This window comes from Pongo abelii, chromosome 15, assembly GCF_028885655.2.
Source record: "Pongo abelii isolate AG06213 chromosome 15, NHGRI_mPonAbe1-v2.0_pri, whole genome shotgun sequence".
NCBI classification, from domain to species: Eukaryota; Metazoa; Chordata; class Mammalia; order Primates; family Hominidae; genus Pongo; species Pongo abelii.
The window spans coordinates 68,328,803-68,342,776 of NC_072000.2; the positions used below are offsets into that span (position 1 = coordinate 68,328,803).

At 41.4% G+C, this 13,974-nt stretch overlaps 1 protein-coding gene across 13 annotated transcripts in view; it reads left to right on the forward strand.

Annotated features, from left to right (window-relative positions):
• SYNE2 (spectrin repeat containing nuclear envelope protein 2) overlaps positions 1–13,974 on the forward strand; it is a 368,208-nt gene that overhangs the window by 305,744 nt on the left and 48,490 nt on the right. For all 13 annotated transcript variants that reach the window (XM_054530190.2, XM_054530185.2, XM_054530188.2 and 10 more), the window contains 7 exons: positions 1,074–1,253; positions 2,969–3,094; positions 4,935–5,089; positions 5,201–5,345; positions 6,605–6,699; positions 7,996–8,230; positions 12,716–12,910. In XM_054530190.2, the coding sequence (XP_054386165.2) occupies positions 1,074–1,253; positions 2,969–3,094; positions 4,935–5,089; positions 5,201–5,345; positions 6,605–6,699; positions 7,996–8,230; positions 12,716–12,910 (1,131 nt within the window). The remainder of the gene's footprint in view (positions 1–1,073; positions 1,254–2,968; positions 3,095–4,934; positions 5,090–5,200; positions 5,346–6,604; positions 6,700–7,995; positions 8,231–12,715; positions 12,911–13,974) is intronic.

The window sequence follows — 13,974 nt, forward strand, 5'->3', positions numbered from 1 at the left end:
AAGGGACAGCCATGACCTGGGGACCAGACAGACCACAGGGACAGAGTAGTCAGTCAGGACAGGTGCTGTGAGCTTGCCATGTAGGACATAGGCAAGGCTGGGAGGACCAGGTGGTGGCTCAGAGGTGACGTCCAGGCAGCAAATAGCCGGATCAGGGGGACTCGATATCACCTCGTTCCAAGTCTGTGCTTTCTCTCTAGTGTTACATCTCTAAGGCAAAAGCCTCATATGAAATCTGAAGTAAAAGCAAGTGTCTCAACTGAGTGTGACCCTGTAAGAATAATACATATATCTCTTGTTTTAGCAATAATCATGGACTTGGTGCCATGTTGCTAGGCCTTTTCTGTGGGTATAGTAAATTTCAGACTATATTAAAGACTTGCATAATTTCCTCTATGGTGTTTTTTCTATTACTGTTAATGAATGCTCAGAAAGTGAATACTCTTTAGTTCTGAACTGAGTGAACAGATGCGTTTTGTATCTTCTGCTACTGTAGGTCAAATCAAAACGTGGCAACCAATTTAATTAGGTGAGAATCCAACAGATAATGCTCTGTACATCTGATTAACTTCTACCTGAGCTGATAATTTAAAAATTAAAAAAAACAAATTTTATATACACTGTATTTCCAGAATAGCCTTAAAATCAGCCTGATTAATAAAATTCTACAGTCTTTGCACATGAATCCATTTATATCAGAAGGTCTAAGGCAGGGGTCAGAGTTGCATTGATTCTTGAATCAGCATGAAAGCGGATACCTAAACTGTTTGACAACTGAAATATAAAGTACATGAGTACTCAGGTTGTCTCCAGTTTCTATATACAAGAAGCCTCAACTCTATTAGTCTGTGGTCACTTTTAGTTTTGAACTGACAAATTTCGGAAAAGCACCAGTGATATACATTATTTCAAGAAAGCCCAGCCTTTTCAGCTATTTAAAATAAATAATAACAAAAGGTCATGCCTACATTTTCAGGGCAAATATTCTCCTAGATTTTGATGGAGCAGCAGCGGGTAGGGAATTGTGGTTTGAAAGGAAGAAGAGGTGTTTGCCATCCCTTTTTCTTCTGTAGGAGCTGCAGCATGATGTGCAGAAGACAAAAGAAGCCTTTCTCCAAAATTCCAGTGTCCTGGATCGACTCCCACAGCCCGAAGAGTCCAGCACCCACATGCTCCTCCCGAGCCCCCTGCACTCTCTCCAGAGGGCTGCTTATTTGGAAAAGATGCTGCTTGTGAAAGCAAATGAATTTGAGGTTCATCTTTTCTTTCCGTTCAAGTTTTAGTCTTAGACATTTGCATTCCATCCTCAATCCCTTGTATCCTTTGAAGCAGTAGTGCTTTATGGGCTGCTCCTTAGCAAAACTGCAGACTGAAGCTGCCCCCAAACATATACGATTCTAGCTTCAATCACATGGGCAGATCTTAAGCAATCATTTCTTCATTATTGAAGATGTTAGTTCTCGAAGTCATATATGTATTATATTGCATACATTGTTCAGATCTCACAGTTATTTGGATTTCTGAGTCAAGTAATTGAGCCATAGAAGTAGCTGCTTTAAGCATGATGATTTGTCATATCTTTGTATCTTCATTCACTTTTTTTTTTTTTTTTTTTTTGAGACAGACTCTTGACCTGACACCCAGGCTAGAGTGCAGTGGCATAATCTTGGCTCACTGCAACCTCCACCTCCCGGGTTCAAGTGATTCTCCTGCCTCAGCCTCCCGGGTAGCTGGGACTACAAGCACCCACCACAACACCTGGCTTATTTATTTATTTATTTATTTATTTATTTATTTATTTTTTTATTTGGAGATGTAGTCTCGCTCTGTCGCCCAGGCTGGAGTGCAGTAGTGTGATCTTGGCTCACTGCAAGCTCCGCCTCCTGGGTTCATGCCATTCTCCTGCCTCAGCCTCCTGAGTAGCTGGGACTATAGGTGCCTGCCACCATGCCTGGCTAATTTTTTTGTATTTTTAGTAGAGACAGGGTTTCACTGTGTTAGCCGGGGTGGTCTAAATCTCCTGACCTCGTGATCCACCTGCCTTGACCTCCCAAAATGCTGGGATTACAGACGTGAGCCACTGTGCCTGGCCGGCTAATTTTTGTATAATTAGTAGAGATGGGGTTTCACCACATTGGCCAGGCTGGTCTTGAACTCCTGGCCTCAAGTGATCTACCCACCTTGGCCTCCCAAAGTGCTGGGATTACAGGCATGAGCCACTGCTCTCAGCCTTCATTCACTTTTTATAGAGCCTTTAGTGCATGAGCTGTCAACAAGCTACACAGAAGGCCATGGAGTTCCAGTATCACATCTCAATACCAGCAGGAAAACAAACAAACAAAAAACCACATTTAACTAGTGGGACTGAGAGAACAGAGTGCTGACTGACTCTCCTCTATGTGGTCCCCTCAGGCAGGTGATCTGTCCATTTGGGAAGGCTCAAAGGCACCAAGTAAAAAATCAGGGGGCTTCTGAATATCTATGATTCTTGAGATAATTGTGAACTTCTGGGTGTTGAAAACAACTTGAATTTATTTTATTTTATTTTGTTTTGTTTTGTTTTGTTTTGTTTTGTTTTGTTGAGACAGGGAGACAGGGTCTTATTCTGTCACCCAGGCTGGTGTGCAGTGGCATAATTACAGCTTACTGCAGCCTTGACCTCCCAGGTTCAGGTGATCCTCCTGCCTCAGCCTCCCAAAAAGCTGGGAACACAGGCACACACCACTATGCCCAGCTCATTTTTTAGTTTTTGCAGAGATGGGGTCTGCCTATGTTGCTCAGGCTGGTCTTGAACTCCTAGGCTCAAGCGATCTTCCCACCTCGGCCTCCCAAAGTGCTGAGATTACAGCCACCATCCACCGTGCCTAGCCAAAAACATCTTGAATTTTTAGTAGCTCCCAAGCCTGTGTTTAATTCTGTTTTATATGTACATGAAAATAGTTTCTAATGAAAATTTCTCTTGTTCTAGTTTGTTCTCTCACAGTTCAAGGATTTTGGAGACCGGCTGGAATCTTTAAAAGGTCTTATTATGCATGAAGAAGAGAATTTGGATAGACTTCACCAACAAGAAAAAGAAAATCCTGACTCATTCCTGGTATTGCCAATATTTGTCTTTTCTAAGGGCTTAGATTCACCATAAGGTTAAAAAAAATAAGCTGATTACTGTGAACTTATGGAATGTTTGCATCCTAAGTCACTCTTTTTTTTTTTTTTTGAGACGGAGTCTCACTCTGTCACCCAGGCTGGAGTGCAGTGGCACGATCTCGGCTCACTGCAGCCTCCACCTCCCGAGTTCAAGCCATTCTCCTGCCTCAGCCTCCCAAGTAGCTGGGACTACAGACATGTGCCACCATGTCTGGCTAATTTTTGTATTTTTTAGTAGAGATGAAGTTTTACCATGTTGGCCAAGCTGGTCTTGAACTCTTGACGTCAGGTGATCTGCCTGCCTCGGCCTCCCAAAGTGCTGGGATTACAGGCCTGAGCCACTGCGCCTGGCCTAACTCACCCTTGAGCACAGTCATTTTTATGCCATTCGTTACTGTCCTATTTTCCCTCAGGCCTAGAAAAAGTAGGACGACACAGGGATCTCTTTTAGTAATATGTCAGAGTAATTTGTAGTAGATGTTTTTTCATAATTACTGTCAGTGAACTGAAATAATCTAGAAATTGGCTGTTGTGATTAATTGAATTTTTCTGGTTAGTTTAATATACAAAATAAAATATTCTATTAAATTATGCATTTTTCTTTTCTTTACCTTCATAAGTTTAGTTTAGTGAACATAAATGACTGAAAGAATTAGATCTGGTCTTGTAACTCTCCTAGGAATCAATATTCATAACTTAGATCAGTAGTCAACAAACTGTGGTGCACTGTCCATCGCTGATTTTTTTTAAATAAAATTTTGTTGGAACACAGCCATGCCCTTTCATTTACATATTGTCTATTATAGTTTTCACGCTACAAGGGCAGAGTTGACTAGTTGCTACAGAGACCATGTGGCCCACAAATGCCTAAAATATTTATGATCTGCCCTTTTACAGAAAAAGTTTGCTTATCCTGACCTAGAATATTACAGCAGAGTTCTGTAGTGGTAACTTCAATATTGTTAAGGATGTTTGCTTGTCAGCTTAGAAGCTGTCGCTGGAATATCTTTTTAAAAATGCAACTTTGATAAGTTTGCTTTCTTGTGATGTCATGTTCTATCAAAATATGGGTGTTTAAGTCCCTTGCTCTGCTAGAGTTATTTTAAGAATCAAATTTTCATCACTCTGTGCTTGACCTGTTTGTTGAAGGTCAGGTTATTGGCAGACTAAATGGGACTTAAAAGCCCAGAATTGGTCCTGTTAGGCCGGGTGCAGTGGCTCAAGCCTGTAATCCCAGCACTTTAGGAGGCCGAGGCAGGTGGATCATCTAAGGTCAGAGTTTTAGACCAGCTGGCCAACATGGTGAAACCTCATCTCTACTAAAAATGCAAAAATTTAGCCAGGTGTGGTGGCAGGCACTTGTAATTCCACCTACTCGGGAGGCTGAAGCAGGAGAATGGCTTGAACCCAGGAGGCGGAGGTTGCAGTGAGCCGAGATCATGCTACTGCACTCCAGCCTGGGCGACAGAATGAGACTCCATTCTGAAAAATAAAAATAAAAAATAAAAAAGCCTATTTTCTGTATTCTTCAATGACAAAATCTGAGATCACTTTCTATTTCCTGGGCTGTTTGGGTGCTGGCCTTGTTGCAGGTTGGTATTCTAGAAGGCACAGCATTGAGATAGCTGAATTCAGGTCCCACTCTAACATTAGCGAGCTGTTTGACTGTGGGCAAGTCATTTGCCTGTTCAGGCCCCAGTTTTCCTTTATCTTTGAGATAAGGAGGGTTTTTTGTCATCTAGATATCTTATTGGCATCCAAAAACCTGTACTTCAATTTTTAAAAAATAGAATCATGTGCTGGCACTGACAGCCCAATCACCTGATATTGAACATTTGAATGAAGTGAGCCTCAAGCTCCCGCTTAGTGACATAGCTGTGAAGACGTTACAAAATATGAACCGGCAATGGATTCGGGCCACGGCCACGGCACTGGAGCGCTGCAGGTTAGAACATCCCTTCTCTGTTGTTGTTTCAATTAAGGTAAAATTAACGGCTTTAGCTTGGGAATGGCATTGTTAACATGGGTGTGTTTTGTTTGTTTTAAACCTTTGTAGTGAGCTTCAGGGAATTGGATTGAATGAAAAGTTTCTTTATTGCTGTGAAAAGTGGATCCAACTTTTGGAGAAAATAGAAGAAGCACTCAAAGTCGATATGGCCAACAGCCTTCCTGAGCTCCTGGAGCAGCAGAAAACCTATGAGGTAAACCTGTGTTCTCTGCCACCCTTGAACAGCTCATCTGGGGCAGGAGTCAGGGAAAGATAGCTTTAAGTAAAACACAGGGAGTGTACCTATCAGTCTCTAAATACAGAATGTATACCTTTAAGCAAATTCAGTTGTCAATTGGTCATTTGTAAAATTCTCGTACATTTCATAAATTTCAACATTTACTGCAAAATTTATTAGGGAGAGGACTCCTAGATTTTCTGCAGTACATGGAAGCTTCTAGTACAACTTTGCTTCCACAAAATGCAAACATTATACCATTCTATCAAGAGCATAATAAAATACTTCAACTCATCTTTGTATTTTCACTCAATAATTCTCCATAGTATTAGCACCTGGTATAATTATAAGTGTAGCATTAATAATTTCACAGGAGTTTCCTCAGTGCTTATGCTGACATGTATTTGAAAATACTCCTGGTGGTTATAGGCAGATCCTGCTTTTTTTTTTTTTTTTTTTTTTTTTTTTTTGGGGGGGCGGAGACAGAGTCTTCCTCTGTCACCCAGGCTGGAGTGCAGTGGAGCAATCTTGGCTCACTGAAACTTCCACCCCCCAGGCTCAAGCAATTCTCGTGCCTCACCCTTCCAAGTAGCTGGGACTACAGGCATGTGCCACTGCACCTGGCTAATTTTTGTATTTTTAGTAGAGATAGGGTTCACCATGTTGGCCAGGCTGGTCTTGAACTTCTGACCTCAAGTGATCCACCTGCCTCGGCCTTCCAAAGTGCTGGGATTACAAAGGACACATTTCAAAAGTGTGCAGAATTAGTTCACTGCAACTTTTTAATGTAACTGATTGAGGTCTACATTGCTACATTAAGATCATCCAATTAAAATGAAATCACCCCTGCCAAAAAGCTGAGTGGCCTTAAGTAAGTTACTGAACCTCTTTATACCTTAGTTTCCTCCTCTTCAAATGGATGTAATAATAGTGCTTAAATCCTAAGGGTGAGAAATAAATGAGACAATGCATGTTTTACACAGTACCTACCAAATCGTAAATGCCCAACAAATGGTTATTAGATATAATTATTATTAGACCTGTTTGCTTTTAAGAATATATTCATAGGTGTTGTTGATATGATAGTTGAACATTTTTTGCAGTAGGTTCAAATAATTGAAAATTAATTATCCCTCATATCCTTTGTAAGCTTAGATTTTAATAGGAAATGTAGGTTCCGAGATTCATAAAATGAATTTTACTAGCTGATATTTTCTGCTTGGACTCATATACAGATGTTAGAAGCTGAAGTTTCTATAAACCAGACAATTGCTGATTCCTATGTCACCCAGTCCTTACAACTCCTGGACACAACAGAAATAGAGAACAGGTGAGCTGTCTGGGGCTCATGAAGGTTGTGGGCAGATGGAAGGTAATGCATTCAATCAGGGCAGGCTTTCCGCCATGTGAACCTTGACCGTGTTGATGCCCTGTGCCCTGTTGGTTGACAGATCACCATAGAACCAGGCTTCTAACTATGTAGTGGGACTAGATCTTGCTGGGTGATCATAAAAACATCTGTGACAGACACCTTTTCCGTATGGTAGGTGGATGGGGTTAGCAGCCCAGAAACTTTGGAAAATGCCCACTTCTCAAGTATAGTTAACTAAGTTTGTGCCCCCAAATGATTCTTCTGTACTATGTTTCCTTCTCTACCATCATCCTCATGATGTTTTGCTACTTAAAAAGTAATTTCTAAAAAATTATTATTCCTAGTGTTCCCAGTAGGTAGCTAAATCCTATAAGTCTGAAAGAAGGGCTTTCTCTCCATGCTACATATGTGGGCTTAGGGTCACTGGGCAGTGCCAGTCAGGCTGAACAGAGCACCTTTGGCCAGTCTGCTAATGCTGAGTGAGTCTGCTCATGCAGCTGTACCCATGGCAGACAGCCTGGACATGGCCTGGCCATTTAAATACTTCTCTAAATGTCCTAATGGGTATGATTTTTCTTCCACATCACCACTCATACACCTCTGAATCTTCTTTCAGCATAACTAAGAAATGTAAAGCCCTTTTCTCCCTAGCTCTGAAGCAGTAAATGTAAGCCAGTTCCAGGATGATAAGCTAATTTCTATTTGATCTGTACAGAAAAACATGACTTTCCTATAATAAACAAGAAGCCTTATTTCTCTTGTGAAGGATATTATTTATCCAGAAAAGAACTGTTGAGTAGCTGTAATAAAGCATGCTCTTTATTGCTAAAATTATGTAAAGTACACTCAAGTAGTCCATAGTGTTACAAAGTACCTGCCTGTTCATCTGTTTCCCATTGACCCAGTTTCTAGTTTTCCTTTCCACATTTGGCATAATGTATATTAAAACAGCTTCAGTTTGTTTAAGGGAACGGTTATGCATGCTGGCAAAATACCAGGTTACGTGCAGATACCTTCAGCTAATACCTTCAGCAGATACCTTCAGCAGATACCTTCAGCTAAAGTCAGTCTGCGTGCTGCCCTTCCCAAAGCTTTAATCATGTTTAAATTGAAGAGCACTCAGGTGTTTAGAAGTTGGGATTTTTCTCGTGTAAATTGTACTTATAAAAACTGAATTGAGCTGCTATTACCCACTGATAGTTATTTTTTCTACATGTTGATGTCTGGATTCTATAACCATTTGTTTTTCCCCAGACCAGAATTTATTTCAGAATTCTCAAAGCTGACGGATCGGTGGCAGAATGCTGTCCAGCGTGTTCGGCAGAGGAAGGGTGACGTTGATGGGCTGGTGAGGCAGTGGCAGGATTTCACTACTTCTGTGGAGAACTTGTTTCGCTTCCTCACTGACACCAGCCACCTGCTATCTGCAGTGAAGGGCCAGGAGCGCTTCAGCCTCTACCAAACCAGAAGTCTGATCCATGAGCTGAAGGTAGTGTATGCATCGTATCAGTGTGAGAACCACAAGGTGATCATTATTTGCAAGATGTTCATTCACCTTTGGTTTAATGTTTTTGATGATGATGTGATCCAAGTGGGTCTCTCTGCAGTGCGAGGCCAGCAAGGTGCAGTCAGCACACCCCACAGCCCGGTCCCTAGCATTGTGGGGTTGGAAACCCAATATTACCCATTCATCCAGAAATACTAGGGTTCTCTTGGGCCATGAGAGGAGGCATGGAGTGGAGATGGGTGAATAAAGTGGGGGAAGTTTAGGGCAACAGACTCAAACCACCCAGATTCTTAAGCCACTGACTAATGTTGACCATTAGTGTAGTAATGTACAGTGATGGCATTGTTTACTCTTGAAGGGCAAATTCAGTGGGTACAAAAAAAAATTGAATGAATAAGACCTACTATTTGATAGCACAGTAGGGTGACTATAGTCAATAATAATTTAATTGTATATTTTTAAATAACTTAAGGAATGTAATTGGATTATTTGTAACTCAAAGGATAAATGCTTGAGGGGATGGAAACCCCGTTCTCCATGATGTGCTTATTTGACATTGCATGCGTATATTTAAAAACCTCATGCACTCACAAAAATCTTAAAAACTAATTTTAAAAAATAAAAATAAAGGGGCAAATTCATTCAGGCAACAAAGTTTTCCAAAAGAAACTTGCTTGATGAGCACAGGATTAGCGTAGGTGGTTGGGATGTCCCATGGAGCTGTAGAGCTACTCTCCACCTTAGAGAAGCCTCTCAACAAACACCACCCTCCTGAAATCCTGTACAGCCCTCACTCATTATGCAATCATCGCATATTAATTGAGTGCCTTCTCTGTGCCAATCACTGTCCTAAGTGCTGGATGTATCCTGTGGATGGAGAGAAGACCTTCGCTGTCATAAGGGCAGACAAAGTAGTAAGTAAACCAGAATAATTAATCAGATAAATTAATAAGTAGTAAAATATCAGATTGTAATAAGACTTACGTAGATCATTAAAACAGGGCCAGCAGAGATGGGGATGTGTGGCTCCTTTAGATTGGGTTGTCTCTGGCCATGTGACATTTAACCTGGGACTGAATGATGAGAAGGAGCCAGCCATGCAAGATCTGAGGAAAGAGCCTTTCAGACAGAAGGAGAGGCTTACTCCAAGTCCCCAAGATGAGAATAAGCTCAGCACAGCAGAGGAACGGCAAAAAGGCCAGTGTGACTGGCGCAGAGCTGGCAAGGCAGTAGTGGCAGGAGGTGAACTAGAAAGGCAGGTAGGGAGGAGTGTTTTGCAGGTTGGGTGTGGTAGCTGGATTACCTGGTCTGGCTGGAACCAGGGAGTCTTTGAAGCATTTCAGCTGAGGGAGAGGGCAGGATGACACTGTTTGTTTGTTTGTTTGTTTGTTTTTCTTTTTTTTTTTTGAGACGGAGTCTCGCTCAGTCGCCCAGGCTGGAGTGCAATGGTGTGATCTTGACTCACTGCAACCTCTGCCTCCCAGGTTGAAGCGATTCTCGTGTCTCAGCCTCCCGAGTAGCTGGGATTACAGGCACTCGCCAGCACGCCCAGCTAATTTTTGTATTTTTAGTAGAGACAAGGTTTCACCCTGTTGGCCAGGCTGGTCTCCAACTCCTGACCTCAGGTGATCCACCCATCTCAGCCTCCCAAAGTGCTGGGATTACAGGCATGAGCCACTGTGCCCAGCCCCATATTTTTTAAAGATCACTCTGGCTGTTCCTGATTGTAGGGGAGCTAAAGGAAAAGTAGGAATCCTAACATCTCACTTACCTATTGCTGCATAATGACACTTATCATTCTGTCTCGTCATTCTTGGGGTTGACAGGAGTTGGTGGTTCCTGCTTGGGGTCTCTCAGGCAGTTGCAGTCAGATGGTGGCTGGGGCTGGCGTCATCTGAAGCTCACTCACATGACTGATGCTTAGGCTGGAACAACTGGAGCAGCAAGGAGCTGGGACAGTGGAGCTCCTCTCCTTGGGCATCATTCTCTGTGGTCTTGCCACGTGAGGGCTTCCAGTGGCCAGACTTCTTATATGGTACCCCAATGGCTTCAAAGATTCTTATCCCGAGAACAAGTTGTATTGCCTTATAAACCCAGCCTCAGAAGTCACATATATCGCTTCTGCCACACTCTTAACAATGAAGGCTATCATATGTGTCCACATGAGTTTGAGAGGCGGGGACAGAGGTGCCACAGTTTGATGAGAATTGGCTGTAATCCCAACACTTTGGGAGGCCAAGGTGGGAGGATCCCTTGAGCCCAGTTTGAGACCAGCCTGGACAACATAGTGAGACCCCTGTCTCTACAAAAAAATTCAAAATTTAGCCAGGTGTGGTGGTGCACACCTGTACTCCCAGCTGCTCAGGAGGCTGAGCCCGGGAGGTTGAGGCTGCAACGAGCCATGGTCGCACCACTGCACTCCAGCCTGGGTAACAGAGCAAGACCTGTCTCAAAAAAAAAAAAAAAAGTTATCTCTGGAATTTCAGTGATCGTTAGAGGCAGTCATCTTGAAAGAGCTGTTTGGGTGTGGTTACATCTGGGTCTTCTTTTCCGCAATGAGATAATGAGGTTAACAGGGAGGGAAAGAAAAAACAATCATTCTCCTTCGTGAGTCCAGGTCTTAGGCAGATAAAGGACTTCAGCTTTTGTCGGAGACACAGTGCAGGAGGGCAGAGAGACCCTGAGACTTCTTCAGTTCAGCGTGTCAAAACACCATATTTTGGAGTGTCGGTTTGTGAGTCTGGTAAAGGAAAAGCTAGATGAAGGATGACTCTGGGTTGAAGCTCAAGCATCTTGGTGAATAGTGTGCTGTTGACCAAGTTAGGGAAGACTAAGGGAGGAGTAGGTCTTCTACGAGTGGCTCATTTGCGCAGCACAATATGTTGGAGAGACGCACGTGGAGTGCCTGTGGTCCAGTTGCTGTTTCTCTTATTTGTGTGCTGCTCCTGAGGGTGCATTTGGCTTTCCTCCTTTGGGTATGGGTGATCTTCAGGCTTCTCAGAAATGCCTTTGTAAATTAGTGATGCTCTGTTGATGTTTATCAGCTCCCATTTTGGAAAATGCCCACACTCTGTCTCTTTCAAGAAATTTCAAGGTAAAGGAAATAATATTTATGTATTATTTATTTATTTACTTATTTTTTTAGAGATAGGTACTCACTCTGTTTCCCAGGCTGGAGTGCAGTGGCGTGATCATAGCTCACTGTAACCTCAAACTTCTGGTGAGGCTACCTCGGCCACTCAAGTAGCTGGGACCACAGGCACTCACCAGAATGCCCAGCCAGGAAAACATATTTAGAACAGACAAAAACTATTTAATTTTTCCTCTAAAACCAAATGCCTTTGGGAGTATGGATCAATTTTAAAGTTTTTACTTTATTTTTGTATTATAAATACCTAGTTTCAATCTCTTTAAAGAAAGTCCATGTAGCCAGGTGTGGTGGCACATCTCTTAAAAAACAGGACCTTCACTACTCTCCGCACACTGCCTACGGAGTGGCCCTGCTCTGCAGGAGCAGTCACGGAGCTGTAACACCGCCAGTAAAATATAGAAAAAAATTAAAAATAAACAAGACCTTGTCTCTTAAAAAAATTTTTTTTTTTTCTCTTGAGACAAAGCCTCACTCTGTCACCCAGACTGGAGTGCAGTGGTGTGATCTTGGCGCACTGCAACCTCTGCCTCCCAGGTTAAAGTGATTCTTGTGACTCAGCCTCCCAAGTAGCTGGAATTACAGGCATCCACCACCATGCCTGGCTAATTTTTGTATTTTTAGTAGAGTCAGGGTTTCTCCATGTTGTCCAGGCTGGTCTCGAACTCCCGAGCTCAACTGATCTGCCTGTCTTGGCCTCCCAAAGTGCTGGGATTACAGGCATGAGCCATCACTCCAGGCCTAAAAATACTGTTTTTAAATTGTTTTTAATTTTCAGAAAGCCTACGTGATATTCGGATGAAATTTTTTAAAGCTGCCCCTTTGGGGCACACATCAATGTACATGTTTATGTGCCCATAAAAAGCTTAAAAAATGTATATTTTTTGTATTTTACCCTTTCTCGCATTCTTTCCTTTTATATTTGTTTAGCGTAATGTAAGGTCTGTTAACTTGATTTCAGGTCTGTTACTCCATTCACTTTCTTAATACTCTTAGATCCATTTACCTTGCAGGCTATTATTCTATGATGTATATTTTTTTATTTCTCTGTGCTGCTAATCATTACACTGAGAATCTTATCTCACCAATCTTTGGAAATTATTTTAAGAACACCTCACTTAGTGGTATGCCTGTCTACTCAATGTAAAACATTAGCTTTTGATGTGAGTGTGTGTGTATGTACATTCTGACCCAATTTGTCTAATTTATATCTAGTTCAACTCTTAAGAAAAGCTCTGAAGGAAATATACACAGACACACACAATCACATTTTGAACATATCAGAAACCTAAGCAAATTACTTTTCTTTTTTTTCTTAGAATAAAGAAATTCATTTTCAAAGGTGGCGAACTACCTATGCCCTAACCTTGGAAGCTGGAGAAAAGTTACTGCTCACAACTGACCTGAAAACTAAAGAGTCTGTGGGTAGGAGAATCAGTCAACTTCAGGACAGCTGGAAAGACACGGAGTCCCAGCTGGCAGAGATGATTAAGCAGTTCCAGAGCACTGTAGAGGTAAACTCACCACTTACTTTTCCGTTCATGATATTCAAATTCAGTACATAGATTTTCATTTGTGGTGTGAAAATGGAAATGGTTTTAGGAAACTATAGTATCATGAGTTTCCAACTCAAGCTCTAATCCATAAGTCATGCCAGTTACTTAATGTGAAATGATGATATAGCATTGCAAGAGCTCAATGTTTAGTATTTAAATACTTGAGATTCTATTAAGATACTTTTATGAAACAGGAAACATATTCAATGAAAGTTCAATACATAAAACTAATGTTCCATGTATGGAACAGACAGAAACACTTCATTTTTCTGCTGTCATCAGAGAATGCACTTTTCCATATAAGTGAATTTTCCAAATAATGTATGATTATACCTTTAAGAACTACAGTGTTACATTTTGAGTCACTGTTAGGAAAATTGTTATTGTTTTGTTATGCTAAGATACCAAGTTGTTCTTAAGGCCTCTGAATTGCTTTGAATCTATAGCCCTCCCTGAACTACTGTGCTCTTTGAGTTCTGATATGGTTTTTATCATTTTTCTTTCTCTCCTCTTAATGTCAAGCTATCTATTTTTACTTTTTCTTTCTCCAGGCTCACTTACTTCTTATAGCCCACTCTCTCTAGTCTGTCGTGTGTGCCAAAACTAGATAACCAAACTTATCAGACATATTTTTCTGAATTAAGAGTAAATATATGCTGAGTTAGGGCTTGAGAATTTCTCCTGTGAATAAAGTATCTGAATTTTATTTGGTATATGGACTATATGGAATTCATTAACTAGCAAACATTTGTTAAGCATCTGCCATGTTTGTAAAGCATAATGATAATTGCAAATAACAGTTTGAAGAACTCATGGTTTTGCTTCTCCTTTGCTTTCTTTTGAGTTGAGTTCCAGATAGTTAATATTGCTAGACAAGTGGCCTCCCTTCAGTGAATGGTTACCATAGACTGAGGCCAACCCAAGTATGTTTAGGTATCAGCTGTACTGAAGTATAGTGTTTCATTGTAGGTTTGTATAGCTTTAGTAACCTGAGGAAAAGAAGTTTATCCTAATGAATCGAA